The 24613-nt window shown below is 48.6% G+C and overlaps 1 protein-coding gene across 1 annotated transcript in view; it reads left to right on the forward strand.

Annotated features, from left to right (window-relative positions):
- Positions 1 to 14954, forward strand: part of NSG2 (neuronal vesicle trafficking associated 2) — a 31532-nt gene extending 16578 nt beyond the window's left edge. The window contains exons 4-5 of the mRNA XM_039559626.1: positions 11469 to 11579; positions 13102 to 14954. Of these exons, the coding sequence (XP_039415560.1) occupies positions 11469 to 11579; positions 13102 to 13293 (303 nt within the window). The 3' untranslated portion in view covers positions 13294 to 14954. The remainder of the gene's footprint in view (positions 1 to 11468; positions 11580 to 13101) is intronic.
- Positions 14955 to 24613: the final 9659 nt, after the last annotated feature.

Genomic DNA, 24613 nt, shown 5'->3' on the forward strand with positions numbered 1-24613 from the left:
TATTAGCTGGGTGATAGTTATCTCCCATAGTTATCTGACTTTTCTTTAAAAAGCTGGTGTTTTCAGCGTTGGAATAATTAAACTCTGTACTTGTCTTTAACAGAACAAGTTGGGAGTGGGTGTATGGGGGAGAAGTCGAGATATTTAAGATGTTTTTTGCAAGCAATTTATCTACCTGGAGAAATCATCTGCAAGTATTGATCGCTGCTTCACTGAAGAAGACTGGGAACTTCATTCTTCTGCTACAGTTTGGCAAGAGGCATTTTCAGAGTCACAGGCTGTGTCATCTCTCCCTGTTGAGTGTGCAATGACAATTATTTCTTATCATTAGATCACCCCTCTCCTCCCTCTGCCCTGAAACTCCCCTGAAACACAGATCCAGGGACCAGTGGATGTAATTATTGCCCACGCTTTCCATCAGGTCCTCAAAATATAGTGGAACCCATTCAAATGCTTCTGTTGTTGAAATGCTCATACTGGAAAAATTATTTTCCTCTGACCTAATGTGAAAGATTTAGAACAAAGTTGCTTTGTGTCCAGCCACACCCTGCAAAACAGAGCTCGATGCAAGAATTGTTCATGATCAAACCCAAGCCAATATCTGAAACACTTGGCTCATAATTAAGAAAGATTTTGCTGGGCCAGGGCCAAGGATTCATTTCCTGTTGGTGGCAGCTTTGCTAAATGGAAGATGCTCCCCTGCTTCCCCCACTGGAAGGTGAGCCATCAAATCCCCAGGGAATTCACACTTTGCTGCACACACAGAGCCCCAAATGTGCCATTCCTGCTTCTGCTTCCCAAACTCCCTGCCCATTCCGTGGATCCTGCAAACTCCCCTGTGGGATGTTCTGCTTTCACCTGTAGGCTCTTGCTTTATGCTGACAGTTCTTCCTCTAACCTGCAAAGAAACCCCAAAAAAGCGGCTGGGGCTTTTCAATGTGCCCATTCACAGGTAAATAAATTCAAAGTCTCCTTTAATTGTTCAGTTCCCGTGGGGCAGGAGTAACTCTTGGAGAAAGGACTTCTCTGAGTGTGAGCAGCACCGGTTTCCTTACTGTTTTTAATCCTAACAGTCCCAGCGTTACCATGGCAACTGCTCCATCCCATCGGTTACCGGGAGCTGTGGGGTGGCTGCTGAAGGATCCCATTACCCTGACTAATGGGAGTGGTGCTCGGGGCAGGAACACGGGCTGTACACAGGGATTTCTCTCACTGTTGGGAATTGCTGCTGGGGCTGAGACATTGTTTTCGGGATCCAGGAGAGCAAGGGACAAAGCAGAGGAAAAGCAGAAGTGTGGCAGGCACAGGGGAGCAGGCACTGGCACCAGCATTGGGGCTGGTACCGTGATTTTCTTTTGAACCTTGCACTCAGAGAGGGGCTTGGAGAGGTGTCAGTATGAAGGGGTTGATTTCAGTCCCCAGGGAGTGATTTGGGGGAATATTCCCTCCCTTAGGGAGTTCTCAGCTGTCACCAAGCAATCTCCTTTCCCTGTGGGTGCAGTGGGCAAGTTCCTGCAGGGGTGTCAGGCAGCTCTCACTGCACCTAAGTGTTCTCCAGGCTGTGGTGGACTGATTGAGTCTGGAGCCAAAGCCTTCTCTTTGGAGGCTGAATATTTTCCAATGCAATGCAGAAGGTCACCGGTTCTCTTTTCCCAAAAACCACTGCCCAGCCCTGCCTGGCCTTGCTGCAAACTCACACCTCTGTGGCTTCAGGCTCTCGCTCGTGGTGTGTATGCAAGCAAGTGAGAAATGTTGCTCCTCATCTTTTCTGCCTGAGCTCAGAAATCCTTCTCCTGCTCTGGCTGTAATGGGAAGAGAAGAGGACAGGTCACATCTGTCCCAGTGGCTCTCCCAGGCTGCACGAGGCTGATTGATGGAGCCGTTTGTGATCATCAGTGACAATCAGGAGCTGTGAGGATGAACTGAGTGGGGATTTGTGGCTCAGCTGCCAGGGAACAGATCTGTCTGATCGCATCCCCAGGTATGGAGCTATAAACCCTGCAAGGTTTCCCCTTCCCTACCCTTCCCCAAGGCTGGGTAGGAGTCTGGGGGTTTTGTAAGAACTCCCAGCCAATTCCTTAATTTTTTTTTGTACAGGCATGGGACCAAGGATGTCATGTCCATGTCTAAAACACACAAGAAAAATCTATTTCGATTTAACTGAGTGCTCTATACAACTGGCTTAGGGATCACCTATTTAAGCAAGGAAAAAAACCCCAAATATGTTTTTTTAATAGGAAATGGACCATTCCTTACAGTGCATTCTTGTTTTATGTTAGTTTTACACACACACACACACACACACTCTTTTGCAAAGTCAGGAAAAGCCTCTCGACTCTTATTTTATTTTTGCCATCTGTGAGCACTAACAGAGTAATCAGCTGAAGAGATTTGTTCGGGTTTGGTTTGGTTTTTTTTCATTTCATTGATTTTTGGAGAGAAGAAGAAAGTGAATTGTTATGCAGAAAATCTCCAAAAGTGGAAGTCACAGAGAATATTCACATGTCTAAGTATTTGTGGGGTATACCTGCTGAAACTTTATTCTCCAAACCAGGGTATATTGAAGGAAGAAAGGATTTACAGGGCAGAAACCTCAACTGACCCTTAGCTTTGGAGCAAAATGCTTGAAAATATTTCCATGAGTGACCACATGGCAATGCCCCTGGTGCTAATTGCAGGATGTAATTGTAGTTCCCATTGGGTCTGGAGGATTTCTTACACTGCACCTCTGTCTCCAACACCACTGTGCACTTACCTGTGCCACCCTACAGGAAATCTGTGTGTTGGGCAATTTTCCTGTCAGCATTTGAGGTGAAATGAAAGATTTAATGCTGGTGTGGCCACTGTAGCAAAAGAGACCAAGCAGGATGGAGGAGAAGGAAAGAATTTTCAGCTGAATGAAACCAAAGCAAAGTTTATTGCCTGTCGTGAAGTGCATTTGGAGTCTTGTAGCCAAACCACTGAATGCTAAAGAAAAACAATAATCAAGGAAGCGCAATGCTTCACTCACACATATTTTTCCATGCAATGTTTCACTCTCTCTTTCTAAAGCAGCACAGGCTGTGATTGAATGTTAAACAGAGCTGAGCTGCCTCTTGTTGGTACTTGCAGATGTATTAAAGCCTGTTGGGTCAGATCCACAGCTAATGGAACTGGCCTCATGCCTTTGAAGGCAGCATAATCACCTCGATTATTCATTTCTGTTGTTTGCTGTTAAAAGAGTAGCTCTTGTAAGTCATTTGCAGCAATAAAGCTTCATCTTTCTAATTCAAAATGGAAAGGCTTTTAATTCTTAAGTTACCCAGGGGACACTCTGCTCACCAAGTCCTCACTTTGTTCTCCTATGAAGCACCCACATAATAAGTTTTTAAGGAGAAATGGGTGTACTGGACCATGAATGCAGAAATATTATTTCCTACTCTTGATGGGAGACATAAATGCTGAAATACAGGTGAATTTGTTGGCATTCTTGGAGGAACAAACTTCCAAGTGACTTTTTTTCAGGCACAAGGGTGCACTGAACCAGAGGTGTTTTGATTCACGCAAGCCTGACCTTTGGAAGAAGATAATTTCACATCGGAAATGCACCTCAGCTTTTCCCTAGAGCCAGCCTGATCCTTGGCTGTGGGATGGTGGTGGCCTTTGGGTGGTTTTTTCCCCGGAAAAGCCACGATTTGGGGAATTCAGATGCTTGCAGCTTTGGGTGGCTCTCGCTGGGGTGTCTGTGAGTGGGGAGTGAGCTCTGGAGCTGGGCTTGGGGGGATGTCAGGTGTCAGGAAAAGGCACTAGCAGAGCAGGGAACACAACCTGCAATTCCCAGGTGTGTTGCCATGAGCTAATCCCTGAGTCCGTTCGTGGTCAGGGCTCCCAAAGCCTTCCCTGCACCAAATCCAACATCAGGGAAGAGTGAGAGGGGAAGATTTTGCATTCATGAGACTGTGCAACGGTTGAGTCTTGGCAGGCAAAGGGCAGGCAAGGAGACTGTTTATTGATGGCTTGATTTATCTTGTATCCCTGTTAATGCATTTAAAAAGGGCCTGTGATGAGCTGAGGCACCCAGTGCCATGTCCCACATGGAGTGACCAGAGGAAATGTCACAGCCAAGGCTCTGCCAGGGCAGTGGGGAATGGCTGCACGTCAGGAAGGCTTGGAGAGGATGTTTCTGTCTGTTGCAGTCCCACTAATTGAAAAAACACCTCAAATTAGGCATCTGCAAGGAAGCCTCTTCCAGTGCTGCTCAGCTCCTGAAATGGGCTGTCAGGTGTTCTCAGGGTGTGGGGTTGGGAAGGGAAGCTCCTTTCTGAGTCGTTCTTGAGTCACTCCACTTGTTTAATTTGGGGGCTTTGCTTCTTTTGTTTTGGAGGTAACAGACACAGAACCATTGAATGGCCTGGGCTGGGAGGGACCTGAAGGATCTCCTAGTCCCAGTGGGAAGGCTTCTGACAGTTGGAAGAGAAAGAAAATATTCTTGTAGGAGTGGGGGAACACACCTTAAAACACCTGCCTGGTGTGCCAGAATGGCCGTGTATTTCTGTGGTGGTGCTAGAAACAACATCACCCCATCTCACTACGCCAGCCTGCTTGATGAAGGAATTTTTTTATGGCATTAAATGGCAGAAAAGAGAAAGCAAATCCAGCAGAGCTTTTTATTTACCTAAATGGAAATTCACTGATGCTCATTGGTGAAGCAGCCTTATTTAAAATGGCATTTAGAACTTCCATAAGGAACGGGGGCTTGGAAACGGAGCCATGAATTTTCCATCCAAGGGGTTTGACTTGGCACAGGGAGATGTCACGCAGCCTGCAGCTGGCACCAGACACTGTTAAAAAGATCTGAGGCTATTAGGGCCTAAACAGCCACTAGAAATTATATTACATGATGGAGACTGGCTAATATAATTGAGCCAGCTAGTTATTGTGTGCATAATTTAATTATTTGACAAATTGCTTAGAAACACGGTGTGCTCCTTCCACACTCGTGCTGCTCTCACAGCTTTAGGAGGCGCAGAGCAGAGGAATTGCTGGTGGCTATCCTGGAAAAGAGATGATTCTTTTTAAGATTTGCAAACTTGGAAAGGTTCTCACAGTGGGCCGGGGTGTGCAGAGATGGGTAGAGCCCATGGGGACATGGCTGGGAGGGGAAATTGGCTCAGAGACAGCCACTGCTGTTTCAAGTGGATTCCTCTGAGGCTTTGGGGTACTTGGATAAATGAGCCTCTCTGGACTCTGTGAGTGTTTTGGACTTTGATTGCTGGGCTGCATGGGCTGAGAGGAACCCCTGCAATAGTGGAGCAGAGAATCCTAGAATGGTTTGGGCTGGAAGGGATCTTAAAGATCATCCAATTCCTCCTCCTCACATGGGCAGGGACACCTTCCACTATCCCAGGTTGCTCCAAGCCCCATCCAACCTGCCCTTGGACACTTCCAGGGATGTGGCAGCCACAGATTCTCTGGGTACCCTGTGCCAGGGCCTGCCCACCCTCACAGGGAAGAATTCCTTCAGTTTGAATCCATTCCCCCTTGTCCTGTTGCTCCAGGCCCTTGCCCAAAGTCTCTCTCCATCTTTTAGCTCATTTAGGCACTGGAAGGCCACAATGGGGTCACCCCAAAGCTTCTCCTCTCCAGGCTGAACAATCCCAGCTCTCCCAGCCTTTCCTCCCAGCAGAGCTGCTCCATCCCTCGGATCATCCTGGAGCCTCCTCTGGACTCTCTCAGCAGCTCCAGCTCCTTCCTGTGCAGGGCCCCAGGGCTGGGGCAGCTCTGCAGGTGAGGTCTCACCTGAGAGGGGCAGAGGGGCACAATCCCCCCCTGCCCTGCTGCCCACACCAGGGATCAGCCCAGGAGCAGATGTGAGAAGTTTCTGGACCCCAGGATGATCCCATCTGCATGGATGGTGTTCACTGTTCTTACAAGAATTGGGGCCAAGTTGGTTATGCATTATGGTTCTGCATTCTAAGATAAAGGACCAAAAAATGCCACCCACCCTAAAACTTCATTAAGAAACCTCGCAGCACTAAGGAATATTTTCCCATAACCCTGAAAATGTAGATACATGACTAAGGACATTTCCCTCTTAGAAAGCATCTCCTAAACAATGCTTCTTAAGAATCTGGACACCATCTGGAACAAAGCTGTGCTGTAATAATGAAGAACAAATCCTACATCTTCTTGAGCAGTACTAAGCAAATCTGAAGACCCAATTGTGTCACTTTTTTTTGCAGTTAGCCTTTCAAAATTTCGGAGGCGAAGCTGTTGAGAGAAGATCAGCAAAATCAGCAACTTATTACAAAACTATTTTTAACGGTGGGGAGTGAAATGTCATTTTTGAAGAAGTGCAGTCAGATCATTTTCACTGTCAGGGTAGATCAGGGTGTCTGGGTGCTGGGCAAGGCGCCACAACAGTTCTTTGACAGAGTTTGAACAGTGGGGCAGCTCCTCCTGGTGTGTATTTGGGGGGTACCTCATCCCCTGCTTCATCCATCTGAGTGTCCTGTCAGCCTGTGGCTCCCTCACTTCCAACACAGCTGAGTTTTCTTGCAATAACAGCCTGGATTTGGGTGGTTTGCACTTGGATTCCATCCTGGAATACAGGGAGGCAGCCAGGATATCTGGATCCAGGAGCTGCAAAGTGCTCCTGAGTCTTTCACTTTAATTGTACTGTTCATGTGGAGATCTGATGGTGTCAATCTTCCATCTCATTATCAGCTGGAAGAAGTTATGGGATGAAGGGGGAAAAAATTGCCCTCCTGAATTTTTCATTGTCAAGCAGAAATCTTTATAATGGATTCATGAGTGCATGGATGTATTTGGATGCCCTTAGATGATTTTGTGATTTTTTTTCTGCAAGTTAACTGGGTTGTCAGGGGATTGGTTGGTTTCCAGGTGTAATGGAATTGCCATAAACTATAGGAAAAGCTTTGCTGCCTCTCCAAGCACAGCTCTTAAGCTCTTCTCTGAAATAACCTTGACAGAATTTCTGCCAATTTTGTTCATAACAAATTTTACCTTGTTCTTTGCCTTTCTTCTTCTACAAAGAGAAGATTAAAACCAAGAGAACAACTTTAGCTGAATTGCCTGTTAAAGGTCACAAAATTTCCCAATGCCCAGCAACACTGAAGGTATCTTGTAGAACCAGACATGGGAGCAGCAGTGGGAACTTTTCCTGCTAAACTGGGATTTTGTGAAGAGGCTTGGACTGCAGTGCAGGAACAGGCAGAGGCTTCTGAGGCCCCTAATTCACATTACAGCTGCAGAGAGTAAGAAAATGGCGCTGAATTTTGCAGGGATTTTTCCATGGTAAATGATCTTTATCTCTTCTCTGAGCCTGGATGCTTTTCCTGTAGGCAGCAAGGCTTTTCCTGGTTGGCATCTTCTTGGCTCTGCTCCTGTTTTAAGTGTATATAAGCAGGGAGAAAAGTGTCCAGAGTCAAACACTGATTTACCAGGTCTAGAAATAAACTCATGCCTGATATCAAAGAAGTGCCACCCACGCTGAAAGAGGGGAAATTGCAGTTGGATGTTGGTAAGAAATTCTTCCCTGTGAGGGTGGGCAGGCCCTGGCACACGTTGCCCAGAGAAGCTGTGGCTGCCCCATCCCTGGCAGTGTCCAAGGCCAGGTTGGACACTTGGGGCAGTCTGGGCTAGTGGAGGGTGTCCCTGCCCATGGAATGAGATATCTTTGAGGTCCTTTCCAACCCAAACCATTCTATGGTTATATATTATATAAATAAAGACTAAAACTGTAAAAACCTTGCAATGGAAAAAGCTGCAAAGTAAATGCCCTGCTGTTTGGATGTGCCATTGTTCTCTGGTTGCCTTTTAAATAGGGCTTTATACTGGAGCGAGAGAGGGAAAAAGAGAATTTTTGATGAAAAAGGAAATCCTGGGCAGCTGATGAAATCAAAGAGAGCAGGGAGGATGCTTCTGTGGGCTGCATGAAAGCCAGGTTAGCTGGAACACCACTGCAATTAGACATCCTCTCCCTGGCACAAAACCTGCTGGCACCTGATGTCCCGTTGCCTGATGAGGATGGATCCTTTTATTCATCTGTGCTGTGTGAAAATGCAAAAAGTGCTCTTCATCTGTGGGCAAAGGGAGGAGCCACCCCAAGTGTGCTGCTGTTGATGGGAGCTTGACATCATCCTTCACGGATGTTAAGGGCCTCTTCCCACATTTTTTGGAGGATGGGGAGTGTTTTGGTGTGGTAATGATGTTCTCTCTTCTCTGTTTCTTCTTAAGGGAGCCTTTGGGAATCCTGTGAGATTTTGAGGAGAGGGCAGGCAAACCCCCCCCCTTCTTTCACCCACTCGAGCAGTCACATGTGACAGATTCATGCCTGCAGCACTTCGAGGTTTTATCTGCTCACTAAATTTTATTTCCCCTCTGTGAGTGTTTATATTGCTTAGAGGTTCGTGTTAATCATAAAAAAAAAAGTGGAGGTTTATTAGGTATTGCAGCTCTGTGATTCTTTGGTGTTTGAATGTTAATGAAGTTTTGTATGCTCTGGAATAGTTGGAGAGGTGGATCTTAGCTCTGGCATGACAGAATATCTGGGGGTGGATTTTTCTTCCTTTTCCTCTGGGTTTTAACATCTTACATGACATTTTATCCAGAGCAATTTTACACCATTTATCAGCAGGTTTAATATTGTCACGCTGTAATTCTGCGAGTGCAGGAGAGGCAGGAGGGTGAAAATGGGCTCAGTTACACCCTGGAGGGAGGGGAGAGCTCAGCACAGGGACCTGCTCCTGGGCCATAATGAATTGGATGTCAGCACTTTGCCCGAGCAGAGTGACAGAGCAGAGGGGAATTTATTCTTTTTAGGGACTCAGTGGGCAGACAAGAGGAAAGGAACCCCTCAAATTGCAGTTCTAATGGTCATTTCCATAGGCTGTGCATGCACTTGGGATTTAGCAGAACAGCCGTGAAGAGCCATTCATTCTCACTCCACAGCTCAGTTCTTTCTTCTTCTGAAGGCTGAGTCTCTTTCTTCATTGTACATTTAATTTGGGGCAGAGTTGCCAGACTGGAGAGCTGAACACTTCTTATTTCTGACTTCCTAGCTAAGGCTGCCCCTCAGCATTGGCTTTGGTAGAACAAGATGTACATTTTGCTCTAATGCCTTCAAATTAACCTCAAAGGACACTTTTGTCATTGTCATCGTGGTTTTAGTACCTACACTGGAATTACAGAAAGTACCAGGCTTAGCAGGCTCCCCTTTTAAATGAGGAAGAGTTGATGGACATGTGTTCTACAGGGGAAAATGCTCCTCCACACTGACCTGTCACCAAGATTGTGATGGCTCTTTATGGGGAGGGATTTGTTTTTCCCAGGTCTCCTGCTGGAAAAAGTAGAGCATATTTAATCCAGGAAGTCTCTCCTTTTTACTATTTCAAAGTGACTTAAAAAAATTTTTTTTCATGTGAAATACAACTCCTTTTGGTGACAGAAATCGTGTCAAATTCCATTTGCGTCTCCCTTGAATCCAGCTGAGCCTTCTTCCTCTTTATCACCATGAAAAGGGACACACTTCCCCAAGTTGGGAACCCAAGGGCTGCCATAAAGCTGCTCTGAAATATTTCTGTTCACCCCTGTGGGTGCTGAGAGGAGGTGGATCCCAAATTTTCTTGGTCCGACTGGTGCGATTCGTACAACTGCACTCCTTTTGTGCCAGATCCCTCTCCAGCACTCCAGGAGTCCCTTACAGTTTTCTCTCAGATCCAACAGTAAATGCTGCTCCCTCTGCTGCTGCCCTTGCCTTAATTGACCCATTTTGCAGCAGATTAGGGCCCAAGGAGAGGTTAATTCAAGCAGGAATGTTAAAAGGCAGGTCGGGGCTTCAGTGAACTCTCTGTCCTTGGCAAAGCCTCTTAGCCCCAGTCAAACCTTTTTACATTTTATTCTAAAATACTCGAATTTAACAATTAATTAGGAATCTCTCCTGCTAGAGTATCCACAGCCCTGTCTTCCCTGAGTTTTGGATGTGATGGGTAAGATTTGACACCAGGGATACAGATTTGCCTTCACTCCTTTGTCTTAACCGCCAGAATTGTAGCTCTGAGTCTTCCAGGAATAATCCCAACGTGCTGTGTAGGAACACCCTCACCAGGCACTTCACCTTCCTGTGGGATTGCTGGGAAGGCTTTTCCTGCCCTGCCAGCAATTCCAGTGGCCCGTGGAGTCTGTGCAGGATTGCAAATCCCACTCCTCCCAGAACTGCAGCTGCTGGAATGATTGAAGGGGAGAATGAGAGCAGATTTCCATGTGAACCAATATTAAGCAATTAGTATACATTTCCTGATAAAATATTACAAATATTACATAATATTACTGTTGTAAAAATAAGACTATATTGATTAATTCTGAGCTATAACCAGCTTGCTGTTCATGAACTGCTGTTCCTGACAAGCCTGTCTCCTCTGCTGTAGGAATTACCAGTGTTTTCCCACTTTCTGCCATCACCTCTCCTGCAAGTTACATCTTCTGTAGACAGGATGCATAGATCCTGCAGAATCCTGGTGCAGCCCGCTCTCATTTAGGCAGTTGGAATCCAGAGCCATTTATGCTGCATTTGTGGAATTACGGGACCAAGAAAGCTTTGGGAAAGGGGAGGGTGGGAGTGTTTTACAGATCCTTGCTCAGAAATACACAGCTCAGCAAAAATCAATGGTCGGAGCCTCAGTCCAGACATGGAGTAGGGACAGAAAACTTGCTGTTGGATGAACTATTTAGGAGGGACCTGGAAAAGCTGGAGAGAAGGGAGCTACAGCAAAGAAACAGAAATGTGCAGCAAGGTGACCTGCTGGGGAATGAGGAGAGGGGGAATATTTGAGCCCCAAAGAGGGAATTGTGTCTGGTACCTCCAACAGCAGCATCTGCTCCTGGATGTGCTGTGGGGTTTTGTCAGTAGTCAGGATATTGTCCTTTTACAGCTTGGAGAAATAGAGAAGGATTCCCTTTCTCTGGCAAGACCCAGTTTATCCTGGTGGAATTGCTCAGGAGGCACAAAGGGATGCTACAAAGGTGCTGCAAAGGCCTCACTCCCCCCCCTGCTCACCTGCCTCTGCTCCCAGAAAAGTGGGATCTGCCGTGCTCACAGGGCCCTTTATCCACACACAGCAGACCCCAGATGTGTGTTCTGGCTGCTGCTGGGTCCTGCTGGGCCAGAGCTGAGAGCATGGGAACACAAATGCTCCGAGGACACCAAATACGACAGCAAAATCCATACATTTGCAAGGGGTTAAACAGAGGAATGTGCCCTGCTGAAAGTCCTGGGGGGGATGGGAATGATGTGGGAATGCAGGGTATTGGATCCAGCATTCAGCCAATTACCATGCTTAGTTAAGTACTGCACGGTGGAGTGAAGGCTGCAGTCTGTTAGAATGTCTGTTCCTATAAGTCATTTAATTATGAGGTTGCTCATAATGCCACTTTAACATACGTACAGTAACATTATCCCTCTTTCCTAGGTCACTATCCTCATAAGCCTGGCTCTTGCATTCCTTGCCTGCATAGTGTTCCTTGTGGTGTACAAAGCCTTCACTTATGACCACAGTTGCCCAGATGGATTTGTTTATAAGGTAAGGAACTTGAGAAGGATGAATTGCCTGAGCTAATGACAGGCTCTAATTGCCTGCATGGTTACAGCCCAGGCTGCTTTTTTTTTTTTTTTGACCAGGCCAAACAGAACATTTGGCAGGAATGTGTTGAAATGGAAAAAGTGTTATGGGAAATGTGGACGTGCATCTGCTTCCATCAGCTACTGTTACAGTGTAATTGTTGGGATTAGCATTTGGTGAACACTACAGACAGATGTTCAGCAACAATCCCTCATATTTGTGAATGGATTTATTGCAGCTGGGATCCCGCATTTGCTTCCCACACTCCCAAGTAACTGAGGTTTACTGGCATACATTGTAATTGTAATGCAAAGCAAACTGCTGCAGTGCTGGCACTCGTGTCCTTTGTGAAAGAAATCCAAATTTGCCCAAGTAGTTCACTTGAGCCTCTGTCAAGAACAAAACCGTTTAACAATTGCTAAAACCCCACTGCCCAGTGATTTTATATTGAATATTCACTGAGCTGTTTGCCTGGTCTGCTGAGATTAAAAAAAAAAAGTTTGCAAAATAATTCACTGACTTCTGACTCTGAATAAAGTCATAAGCTCACAGGAGTCTTGTCCTCACTGGGGATAATCTGTAAGTTGGAAAATAGAGTAAGAGATGTTGGTGTATTAATCATTGTGAATTATTCTCTTAGGTTATATAAAGAGGGAGAATTGGGATTGCTCAGACTGGAAAAGAAAAGGCTTTGGGATGACTTAAATGTGGCCTCCCAGTGCCTGAAGGAGCTACAAGAAAGATGCAGAGAGACTTTACAAGGGCCTGGAGTGACAGGACAAGGGGAAATGGCTTCAAAGTGACAGAGAACAGGTTTAGATGGGATATTGGGAAGAAATTCTTCCCTGTGAGGGGAGTGAGGCCCTGGCACAGGTTTCCTGGAGAAGTTGTGGCTACCCCATGCCTGGAATTGTCCAACACCAGGTTGGACGGGGCTTGGAGCAGCCTGGGCTAGTGGAAGGTGTCCCTACCCACGGCAGGGGCTTGGAATGAGGTGGGCTTTGAGGTCCCTTCATAGAATCATGGATTTCAGAATCAAATCCAAACATGATCTTGTGAAAAGAGCTGACCCATTGGGCCGTGCCTCCTGCCATCCCCAGCCCAGGTGCTCATCCCACAGCTCAGGGTAACACTCTGAACAGAGCAGCACAAAGCAGCTTTTTCTGCCTCTGCCTGTCTGGGGATTAATTCTGGCCTCGGCCCATGAGCAGAGCTGCTCAGCCAGCCCTGCCCCTGGCCCCAGCCCTGCCCCGTTCCCTGCGTGTGTCGGTGCCGCAGTGAACCAGTCCCACCCTCCCTCCTCAGCCCTGCTCCCATCCCGCCTGAGACCCTGGGTCTGCCACCGGGGTTGCCAATAGCAACAGGTTTGGAAGGCCAAGCCCGGCTTGGTGCATTCCCAGGGCACCGAGGGGTGATCTGAGTGCGAGCAGGAGCCTGTGAAACCCGATGGCATCACTCTGCTTCTCTTGCTTTCCCCTCCCAGCACAAGCGCTGCATCCCCGCCTCGCTGGACGCCTACTACTCGGCACAGGATTCCAACTCCCGGGGCAGGTTCTACACCGTCATCAGCCACTACAGCATGGCCAAGCAGACCAGCTCCCGGGCCGTGTCCCCCTGGCTGCCCTCGGGCTCGGCCAGCCACGACAACAAGGCTGCCAAGACAGAAGGTCATTAAAGGGAACGGGCGGAGCGGGAGGGCGAGGGCGGGGGGACAACACCGCGTTGCTGAGCGTGCCCTGCTCCCAGCGGGGCAGGAGGAAATCCATCCCGAGTGCAGGATCAGCTTCATGGGTATTTCTTTTCGTGCGTTGTTCTCGTTGATTTGTAACCGAGTCGAGCTCTTGTACAAAGGCATGTTTGATGTTGACTGTACCTTAACGATGTAAAAATATTTTTAAATCATTGCTTAACTATTTGTTAGAAAAATAAATTAAAAAACAAAAAAAGCAAATTAGGTAAACAGCCAGAGAGGATATAAGCAGCAAAGAGAATCTCACCAAGTTTTTGTCAGTGCTGGAAAGCTGTGTCAGAGGCTCCACATGCAGTGAAGGAAGAGCTGGAATCCTTTCAAGAGGGGGTAGAGAGAACCCAGTACAAAGACATTGTGATGTTGTTTGGTTTGCCAAAGGGGGGATATTTTGCTGTCAGATTGAATCCAGTGTCAGTGTTCATTCACTGACAGAGAAATATGAGCATCCCCTCCTGCCCCAAACATGCTCACAGGCAAATGCAAACCCTGCACAGTGCCCCAGGGAAATCCAGAAAGTTCCTGGCATTCCTAAAGAGCCACCAGAGTGTTGCTGATCCTGGTCAGGCTCTGAGGCTGAAATCCAGGCTCCTGTTTGGAGATGGAGCAGGATGGGAGCAGACAGAGGTTGCTGTAGTGGAATCTTGAATAAACTTTTGAGCACAGGACTCAGAGTCAGGAGTTCAGGGCTCTACTTCTGCTTCTGGCAGACTCGCTGCATGAGCTTTGGCAATTTCCATGAGGCTTCATCCTTTAAAACTCTCTCCTGAGGGTCACAAAAACACAAAGAAATGCCATTATGATCTGAGGAGCCTCTCAAAAGTGCTGACAGTATTGAGCCTCTAACTTTTCAGCCCCTAATTTTCCCATGAAATGGGATGCTGCTGCTTCCCTCCTTCAGCTTCAGCTCCTTCAGCATTTCCAGTCATTCCAGGTCTCTAGAGAGACGTACAAATCAAATCTCTGCTTGCAAACCCAGAGCAGACCCCAAGCTTAATCCAGTCCTGCCCAGTGTAACACATCCTTCTCCCCACAAATGGCACCTGAGATTAGTGCAGGCTGGTGGGATTTAGAAAAACCCCAAGGATTCTCTTTTTTCAGAGCTGCAAGAGCAGGGAGAGCCGAGCAGCAGGAGCAGAGTGCACACGCAGGGCAAGGTTCACCTTGGACTGAGCTGCTTTTTCAGATTTTTGGCTAGACTGGAATGGAAATTAGGAACTGGCCCCTTCTTCCCTCGCATTGGGCAGTTTTGTCCTCCATGTCAGAGACAGTGGGCAGTGTGTGAGGGCAGAACTCCTCAGTCCTGCAGGCATCATGAGAAATAACTGTATAGTGTAGCTAAAACTGTAGTGCCAAATGCCATCGTCTGACTCCCTCTCCTCCCTTCCCTCTCCACCTGTAAATTCATTTCTCACTCAAAATGTACAAACCACCCCCTCCACCAACCCGAACTCCAGCAAAACCACTGAACAGTTTATAATTTTGTGGTGTATTTTTTGTCAGTAGGTAGAAGAGACTGAAGTATTTTTTGGTGTAATTCTTGAACTTTTCTGACGGGATTAAAATAAAGTTCGATGTGACTGAGCGTCTCCATGGCTCCTGTGGATTTTCTTGTGCCTCGTGCCCTGGGCTGGGAGGTGGAGGGATGTGTGTGGTGCTGCACCCCTGCAGCAGCCCCAAGGTGACTCTGGATTTCAAGAGGCACTTTCAGAGCTTCTTTTTTTCCCCTTTTAATGCCCAGCTTTTATTCCCAATGTTCTCACCCATTTCCAGTAGGAAAATAGTAATTAAACCCAAGCTCATTTTTTACTGGCTTTACAATGGACCTCACTTTCTTCCCACTTTAAAACCAATGGATTTCAGGAACTTTTCCTGGCAGCAATGTCTCCCTTTCCCGGTGCAGGGATTCCTTGGAATGGGGGGGTTAAACAAAGGAGCTCTGCAGGGAAATCCAGCTGACAAACCAAGGGCCGCAGATGAACTTTGGGAAAGTTGAGCTCTGTACCCAAACTCTGCCCCTTGGTTTGTAACAAAGCCACAACTGTATGCATCTCACATGCTTCAGAAAGCAGATTGTGTTGCCTCAAATCCTTCGGCTCTTTGAAATGGAATGATAGCTTGGCATTAAATTGACTCATTCCCAAAGGCTAAAGAACATTTTATAGAACCTTTGGATAGCATTCCTTCGGAAAAAAAAAATTAAAAAGTGTATTCAGAGTTGTGAAATTGAGCTACCACAGGAGAGAAACCACTCTGGTGTCGGAGGTCAGCACTGAGTACTTGTGAAATGTATTAAAAAGGATCCGGTGCTGTGCAGGATTGAGTCACGGGATAATTTAACCGTGGAATTCTATTGCCAGTTCCCCAGTAATACTCTGCCTGCATGTTTATTTGAATCAGAAAAACCCAGGAATCAAATCACTTGAATTAAAAGGGTTCTAGCTATTACTAGATAAGTGAGCCAGTGGGGATAACCATTCCTATTTAATAAGGAAAAGATCAAAATCTGTATAGAGCAGAATGAAAAACAACCCCAAGAAAGACTCAGGGGGAGAGCAAAAGAAACCAAACAACTCAACTCTTGCTGCAAGTTCCATGTGAATATTGTTATTACAGCTTCTGCTGTTGAGCTTCCAAGATTCAGCCATGTATTTTAATCACAGGAACAGGAAGAAAATTGGAATTGTAGTGCATCATCTTATTATTTCAGTCTTTAGAAGCCTCCTTCAAGGTTGACCATGAGTTTTCAGCTCTGATTAAGGAGCGTGGTGGTGATAGCCCCGGCTCATCAGGGCTGTCGGCTCTCTGCGGCCTGAAGCTCTCGAGGGGCTCTGGAGAGCGGTGTTTTCATAAGCTGTGTCTGGGTGAGGGTGAGGGCTCAGCCCTGGGTGGTCTGAGGAACAAGAGCCTTCCCTGTGCCACTCCCAGCATTTCTGTGGTGGCCAAGTCCATCAGCTCCAACCTCCTCTGTGCCTGACCCTGCTGCAGCAGGAATCTCTTTGGGCGATCTTCTCCCTTATAGCAGAGTTTGAACTCCCCACCAAAATTGCCTTGTGGGCCCCTGGGCCTGGCAGAGTTGTCAGTCCTGCAGGGATGGGTGCCTGGGCTGTTTGTCTGCCCTGCTGGGGTGGTGGGAAGGGTGGAAGGAGAAGTGCCAGCACAGGAACGAGCTCAGCTGGCAGGGACCAGGGCATCCCGAGCAGGCAGCAACCCTGGGCAGAACAGGTGGGGGAAAAAAACCTTCACCAAAGGTGTGGTGATGCCATGGTGGGAACTCAGCTGTGCTCAGCCCCGGGAAGAGAAGGAAGAAACTCTGGCTGCTGCAGCTTGAGAAAGATAGAGAGCGAGAGAAAAGGAGATTGGCACCAGCCAAGGCGTGGAACCAGAGTTGCATTTCTGCTGTAACCCAATGACCCTGAAGCACTGCATCCTCCTTGCCTGATCCAGACTGTCTTGTTTTGGAAAAACCTCTCCCAGCATCTGCAGTGCCCTGAGGATACTCGCTCCAGCACTGACTCCAATCCTCTTGGACTGCCTGCAAAACCAGGGCAAGGAAAAGAGGTGCCCACAGGGCTGGCAGGGCACAGTGGCAAAAACAGCTGTGTCTGTCCGGGGTCTGGGAGGTGACTTTGTGCTTTGGATTCCAAAGACACCTCAAGGCACTGCCCTGAGATCAGAGAAGGAGCAGTCCCCGTCCCTTTGCATGTGATTTTTTACTCCCTTCATCCTCCCCCGTGCTTACCAGCTGTTTCTGGTTTGTAATAATACCTCCAGTGATAAGTGTAAGGGTCGTGCACTGAGCTGTCCACAATCACATTTTATACGATTAGTCAGGGGTTTTTAAAGCACCCTAATTATTACAGTCAAACCGGATTAAGCCATTCCTTTAATAGATTTTCAGTTCCTGTAAAATAGGCCAGGGAAAATGACTTACGGGAGGAGATGGGGGAAGGAAAGGCTCTTTCCTTCCATCCCTTTTGGCCTTTGTTTTTTAAAATGCCAGCAGTGGCAGGGGCACTGCAGGGATCCCACTGCAGGACTGCCCAGCAGCGTTGGGGTCTCTGGCACTCAGTTCCCCTTCTCACCTGCACTGGTGCCCTTTGAGGGGCAAAAGAGGTTAAAATCCTTTTGATTTAAAATGTTCCTTCACTGGGGAGGGTGGGTGACAAGCCATTTGAGAGGTTGTGGGTTGCTTCCTCATGGAAAATAATCCCTGGGAAGCACAGGAAGGTGGGAAGTGCAGCTGAGCCGCTGTCGCTGGGGGAGGCTGGGCAGGATTAGTGCAGGATTTGTGCTGCAGCGGGCAGATGGTGATGGGGAAAACAGAGCGAGAGGACATGGAAAAGCCTCTTAGCAGCAGGTTCCACAGTTCATCCTGGCACGGCCAGTGCCCTGCCCTGCCCCAATGGGATCGCCTGGTCCTGATCCACGTGCTGGATCTGCCTCCACCCGGGGCTCTGCACAGGTCAGAACCAGCAGCCCTGGGGCTTCCCCTGCTCTGACACGGAGTGTGGGCCCCCCTGGGGGCAGCAGGACTGGGAACCTGCAAACAGCAGCCCCTAAGGAAATACTGAGCCCACGCGAGCAGTTTTGGACAAACCGCCCGTGTGGGCTGCCGTGCACTCAGTGAGAGATGGTGGCATTATCCCTCACTGCCACGTCCCCCCATCCTCACAGGCTGTGGAAGGACAGCGTGCTCCAGCACAAGTGGCCAGAATCAGCCCCTCACACTGCCAGGGGCTACCAAGAGCCACCCTGCTGGGGCTGTGAGGTCACAGCGAGCCCTGGAGCCCACAGCCCCATGGCAGAGGGCTGCTCCAGGGGCTGCACAGCGCAGAGGGAGGATTTGCTGAGGCAAACGGGGCGATGCCAGCAGCAATTCCAGCAGATCCCAGTCCCTGCTGGGGCTGGAGCTGGGGCTCCATCAGTGCCATGTCCATGCTGGGTCACTGTGTGCCTCCCCATGGCCTTGGAGCCCCAAAATCCAAGCTCCCAAGCCTTGCAGTCACCAGATTCCTTCTCCACCCTCTGCTCTGCAGGGCTGGGGGTGCCTCCAGCTCACCTGGAGCAGAGCCAGCCCAGGCCAGGAGCTGTCCCTGTCACCTGGGGGGCAGCAGCAGCTCAGGGCTCTGCTGACACCTCCCTTCCAGCCCCTCCAGCCATGGCCACATTTCAGTGGTGGGTAAATTGATTTCTGTGTATATTTTGTATGCCAGGTTATTACAATTACTCTTCAGGATCCTTTGGGATGAAAGGCTATTATAGAGATGAAAGCTCATTAACAATAAATATAAAGGGTCAAAACTCCCCATAAAAATGTATTAGAAACAGATTTTAGTTTGGAAATGTAAATATAGCATTTGGCAGCAGTCCGGAGTGGCTGGGCTGGTGTGCAAGACAGCTCAATCCACTGGGAAGATGGGGCTACTTTTACAGCAGCCAGCAGAATTACTGGGTGAATTATGGAGTTTTGGCTTGCTGGAAAAACAACTTCTGCCTACCATCAATAAAAAAAAAAAAAAAAAAAAAAAAGGAATTGTTGCAGGGGGGAGGAATAAGGTTTCTCCAGCTAAAAAAGCTAAAAATAGGATTTTTGTGGTAGCGCTGAAGAATCTTTGGGAATTTACAAGAATAAATGCTGAGGGAAGAAAGAGAATAAAGGTGAAGGGGATTTTGAAATGATGGCAGTAGGAATGAAAGTACCTAAACAGTGAGAAAAAAACCCACCATCTCTTTCAGATACATTTTCATAAATTCATATATGAAGCCAAAGCTGAACTTGTATTTTCCCAGGAATATTTGAAGCATTTCCAACACTTTTCCCTTTGACCTTGAGCAAATTCCAGCTGCCTCACCCACACAGGGGTGTAAATGAGCCACGTCCCCCCAGCTGATGATGGTGACCCGGCCCTGGGGGTGCCAGGGCTGTTCCTTATCCCTGCCATGGGAGTGGATCCGTAGGGAACCCGTGAGCAGTGATTTGGGGACAAGGAATCAAACACAGCCTCGGCTGTCTGGTGCCGAAGGCTCCGAGCTGGCTTCAGGTGGCACAAACTCATTTGAGCAGATTTTTAGGTGCCTTGAGTAATTCCAGAGGACCCATTTTCCCCCATCTCATCCTCGGGCAGAAGGTCTGGCAGAGCCCAGCAGAGGGAGAGAAGTGGGTTTAGGATTTCTGCAGAGGAAAAGGCTCTGTCAGCAGCAGAGGGGTCCCGCGGGGCTCCAGCTCAGCCGAGCTGACTCAGGCTCAGTTCACCGAGGGGCTGCAGTCACTTCATGTTTAAAGATGCAGCATTCCCTCCTTGCTCCATGTCATCCCTTGAGAAGGCATTTTTCTGGTGGATTTGATCAATTGGCATAATCACTGAGACCTTTCAGATGAGTAATTAAGATGTTAAAGTCTCTGGCTCACACAAATTGCATTAATCTGTGCACGCTGTCACCCTTCCCTGCAGCCCACCCCACGATCTGCTCCCTTCTGTGCCTTGGCCATGCTTAAAAAAATACCAATGAAGCTTTTCCTTAAAATAAAACCCAACTAAGACATGCCACTGTAAGCTCCTCAACCTAAATAAACAAAGAAGGGGAGAAAAATCGACTCCATGCCTTACTCAGCTCCAGGTTTATTGCTTTTCCCTGCTGCATCCAATCTGAACAGCACAGCCATGACTGCCTGTGGAAAAGGGATGCCTGGCTCTTCAGCCCTTTTATTTCCAGTGATATTTTGGCAGGTACACGGTGGAGAAGCTGTTGATTTCTGTGTGGGCACATATTAATAACAGAATCCCAGAATCCCAGCATGGTTTGGGTTGGGAGGGACCCCAAAGATCATCTCATTCCACCCCCCTGCCATGGGCAGGGACACCTTCCACTAGCCCAGGGTGCTCCAAGCCCCTGACCTTGGACACTTCCAGGGATGGGGCAGGGGATTGAGAAAGGAAAATTCCTATATTTTGTATAAATATATTCATATATCTCTATCTATCCCGTTATTATCACTTCAAGGGACAAACAGCCCAAATCCACCTGCCAGAAAATCCAGGACTATTTCCCTTGGTCATCACCCTGCCAGCACAGCCAATACTGCACCTGATTAAAATGCACAGAACACAATTATTTGAGGGGAATGGCAGCTTTTCACCTCCCAACTCAGCACATCCTTTGCATTTCCAGTCCCTGTTCCCTTCCCAGTTGTTCCCCGGGTTATTTCATCCTTTCTGTCCAAGGCAAGTGAATGAGCCATGGGTTGCTACCAACGCAGAGCATTGGGAAATCCTCATTGCCAATCTCTGCAGTACAGAAAGGGTCTGGAATTGCTGAAATTCCATCCTGGGACTTGTGTGGAAACCTGTGGGGCAGGACAGTCCCTCCTGCATCACCAACCAGGGCTGAGCTGCAGCACTGTGTTTAACAGCCTGATTTAATAATTTCCCCTCCTTCCCTTTCTCCCTCCCTTTGAAGTGTGCACATCTTTGAGAAAAGGCTCTGTAATGCTCAGACTCGTGGATTTCCTAACTCCAACCCCACCACAACCAGCCCCTCAGGGAGATCCATGAACAAACCCCACAGCTCCATGGGGGAGGAAAGGCTGTCCTGGGAATCTGTGGTTAAATCTGCCTCAGTTCTGCCACAGGTAATGAAACTGTACCTGGGGGAACCCTTTAAAATTGATATGAGATAGAAAAATGCAGGAGAGTGGAGGTAGGGGGGAGGTTTATTTGGATGGAAGAAGAAGGAATGGGACTGGAGAACAACCAGGGTGGTGTTCACAGCTTCACATCTCAGAGCCATGGTCAGCACAGCCTGAGCAGGGATTACAGAGCAGGGCAGCCCTGCCTGGATGTGGAATCTGGGAGCAGCCACTGTGCCCAGAGCTCCCCATGGAGGAGAAGGATCAGGAAATCCCAAGACAGGAAGAAATCTAACGATTATTAAAGACATAATTCAAGAAATTCTGGCCCACCCAACCTTTATTTGGGAGCTGTCTGGGCTCTGCTTTCTGTGCCCTTGAGGCTGAGAAGTTAAACTGGGCAACCTGGATGGGTGGGGGGAATTCCAGGTGAGATGTGTGAGGCTCCCCATGTGTGAGGTACAGCCCATGGAATGAATACCTCTGGAATTCCACCCAGCAGCGAGGCTGGCACAGCCCGGAGTCAGCACAGGGATCAGGCACGGACCCAGTCACACATTTGGGTCTCCTGTGTGGGCATTTAACCCCAGCTTTGGATTCAGCCCCATCTCTGCTGTGATTCTGCCTTTAGGAAGAGGTTCTCCCTGTCCTTAACCCGGCACGAGTTCACAAATCCTGAAATGGGGACCCAAAGGTGTCATCTGTGAGCGAGGCACCAGGAACGCTGGTGACCTTTGCTTTGAGTCAGATTTGCTGGCTCCGCTGGGATTACAGACATTTAAATGAGGATGTGCTCATTTTTGGTGGTTTTTTCCCCTTTTTCTTCTTTTTTTTTTTTTTTTTTCCCTCTGCTGCTCCGAGCAGGGCCGGGAGAGTCCCGCCGTGGGGACAAGTGAGTGCATCGAGTACCACGGGCTTGAGCTTTGGTGCCCATTTAAAACCGGACAGTGCCAATCAACCCTCAAAGCGCGCAGGGGGTGCTTTCATCTGCATCTGCCGAGGGTCACTCCACCGCTCACAGGAGGGAGGATCTCGCTGTAATCACTTGAGCAGGGACTACAAGAGACAACCTAATTACTGTCAGGGAGAGCGTTTCACAGCCTGTAATTGGGCACAGGGATGGGAGGGAGGGATGTGGCGTGGGAAGGCTGCTGGTCTGGCATCCCTGAGTACCTGGGATGCAGATTTCGCTGGGGAATTGCCGGCTGAGAGAAATAAACCCGGTTTTAGGAAAGCAGCCTGATGCCACCGTCGTTCCTGATGAAGAAACACACCTCGAGGTTAAAGGGAAAGGTCGAGGCTCGTGATGCCAGAGGGATTGTGGCTCCCAGGGGCTGAAAGAGCCTTTGGAAGGGCTGGTGGGAGCAGGAGCAGGAGAGGGTGGCTGGCACAGCCCCTCCAGCCACAGCAGTCGCCTCCACAGGGTGCCAGCAGGGGATAGAAAATTTCATTTTGAATTCTATTTCTTTGGGCTGTTTGAAGACCACTCAATTCAGCTTCTGCTGGAAAGAAGAACGCTGGAATTGAGAATAAATGTTCCGTCTGTTTTGGTTTATTTTCTTCCTGTTTTTTTCCTTTCCAGTTTATTTTCCTCCCCTGCTGCTGCACGGTTCCATTTGCTCCGACAGAAATCACTTCTGCCTTCCCCTTGTTTTGTAAGTCTGTTCCTTCTCCTCTCCCTGGACCAGGAGTTTAAAACCGCCCAAGGAATAGAAGGCAAAGGGGCCCTTTCAGTCCCAGTCCCTTCTGGCCACTTCAGACATGTGGGAATGAGAAAACACAAACTCAGCGTCTGTGCCTAATCCAAACCCTCCTGCCCCCAGGGTTAACTGCCCTGGAGGGAGGTTGGGTGTCCCACCAGGGGTTTTCCTAAAACCAGGCCCAGCCTTGCTGTCCTTTCCCTGGAGAAGACCAGGGGTCTCCTGCTGAATGCTCTCACCTGAGGCTGGATTTTCTTAGTTTTCACTTACTTTTTTAATATTTGTGAGACATGAAATAACCATTTCCATCCCCATTTAACCCAGGCTACCACGTGCATCCCTTTAGTTCTGAGGGCTGCTCACAGCAAGAAGCTGAAGGAGAGGGATTCCTCACTTATCTTTCATCCCAGGATCTCACCCACTTGGACTGGGAATGCCAGCACCAGCCACAAGAACAAGGCTTGGCTCCAGAATTGAAAAAAAAAGTCCCATTTAACCCCCATAATTTCACACTGCCTGTGGAGTCTGGCTGGCAGGAGGTGAGGGAACCTCACCTCAAAGGGGAGCTTTTGTTGCTGCCCTAAGACAGAGAGGTGTTAATGGCTCCCTGCTCGGCCTGTGTGCTCCTCGCAGATAAGAGCAGACACGGAGGCACTGTCGAATTAATTACCAATGTAATGAGCCTGTCCTATAAACAGGAGCAGCTCCTCCACAGCCTGGCCTGGCTGGGGGCACCTGAGGAGGAAAAGGAGGATGTTCCTGTCTGATCCCCCTGCATGCAGAGGGTGCCAAACGCGTCCCAAACTAATCCCAGCTCATCCCAAACTAATCCCAGCTCCAAACCCCTCTGCAGCCCAAGGGTGGTGGTGGCTGAGGCACAGGGAGGGCAGGGCAGGGCAGTGCTGCTGCCCAGGGGTTTTTGGGGACAGTCCTTGCACCCTCCAGCAGTGCTCAGTGCTGTTTTCTGATCTGAGCCCAACCTGGCAGCTCCTGGGGAGTTCCCTGTGTTTGGAGGTGAAGCCCATCAAGAGTTTTATGGGAAACAGGGACCAGTCCTTCTCCTTTGGGTGCCTGTGGGGCAGGAGTGCCCCGTTCTGCAAATGCCATCATTTCAGAAACTCCCGGGATGGTTTGGGTTGGAAGGGACCTTAAAGCCCATCCAGTGCCACCCTCCAGGGACACCTTCCACTGCTCCAGGGTGCTCCAAACCCCATCCAGCCTGGCCTTGGACACTGCCAGGGATCCAGGGGCAGCCACAGCTTCTCTGGGCACCCTGTGCCAGGGCCTCATCTCCCTCACACCAAAAAACTTCCTCCTAATATCCAATCTAATCCTACCCTCTGCCAGTCTGAAGCCATTCCCCCTTCTCCTGGCGCTCCAGGCCCTTGTAAAGTCTCTCTCCATCTTTCCTGTGGGTTCCCTTCAGGTCCTGGAAGGCCACAGTTCTCAGGTCCTGAGCAGCCACAATCAGCCCTGCTGCCAAGGGGGAGCTGAACTCTTTGCACAGAGCATCCCAGTGTCTCCACACCAGTGGGAAGGGGACAGTCTCAGCTTCCTGAGGAGCTCCCCATCCCCTGCCACCCTGCCAGGTCCCCACCCGGGGACGTTCCCTGAGGGCACCTCTTGGATGTGTTGAGAAAATCCTCCATTGACTGAAACCCCCCGGATTTCTTCCTGGCTGATTTTCAGCTATAGAACAACAGTTTTTAAGTAATTTCAGGTGTTTCGAGTGCTTTTCTTTGATTCCTGCCTGATGCTGAGACACCTTGCTGCAGGGTTTAGTGGCAAATCGCACAAAGGATTTTTTTTTAGTTTCCTAAAACATTTTTCAAATTGTTTTTGGTGCCACACACAAAGTATGTGATGAAGCAGAGTGGCTGAAGGAAATTTTCAGCTTGTTGTAAGAGTAAGGATGATT

The sequence above is a fragment of the Corvus cornix genome, chromosome 13, assembly GCF_000738735.6.
Source record: "Corvus cornix cornix isolate S_Up_H32 chromosome 13, ASM73873v5, whole genome shotgun sequence".
Lineage (NCBI taxonomy): Eukaryota > Metazoa > Chordata > Aves > Passeriformes > Corvidae > Corvus > Corvus cornix.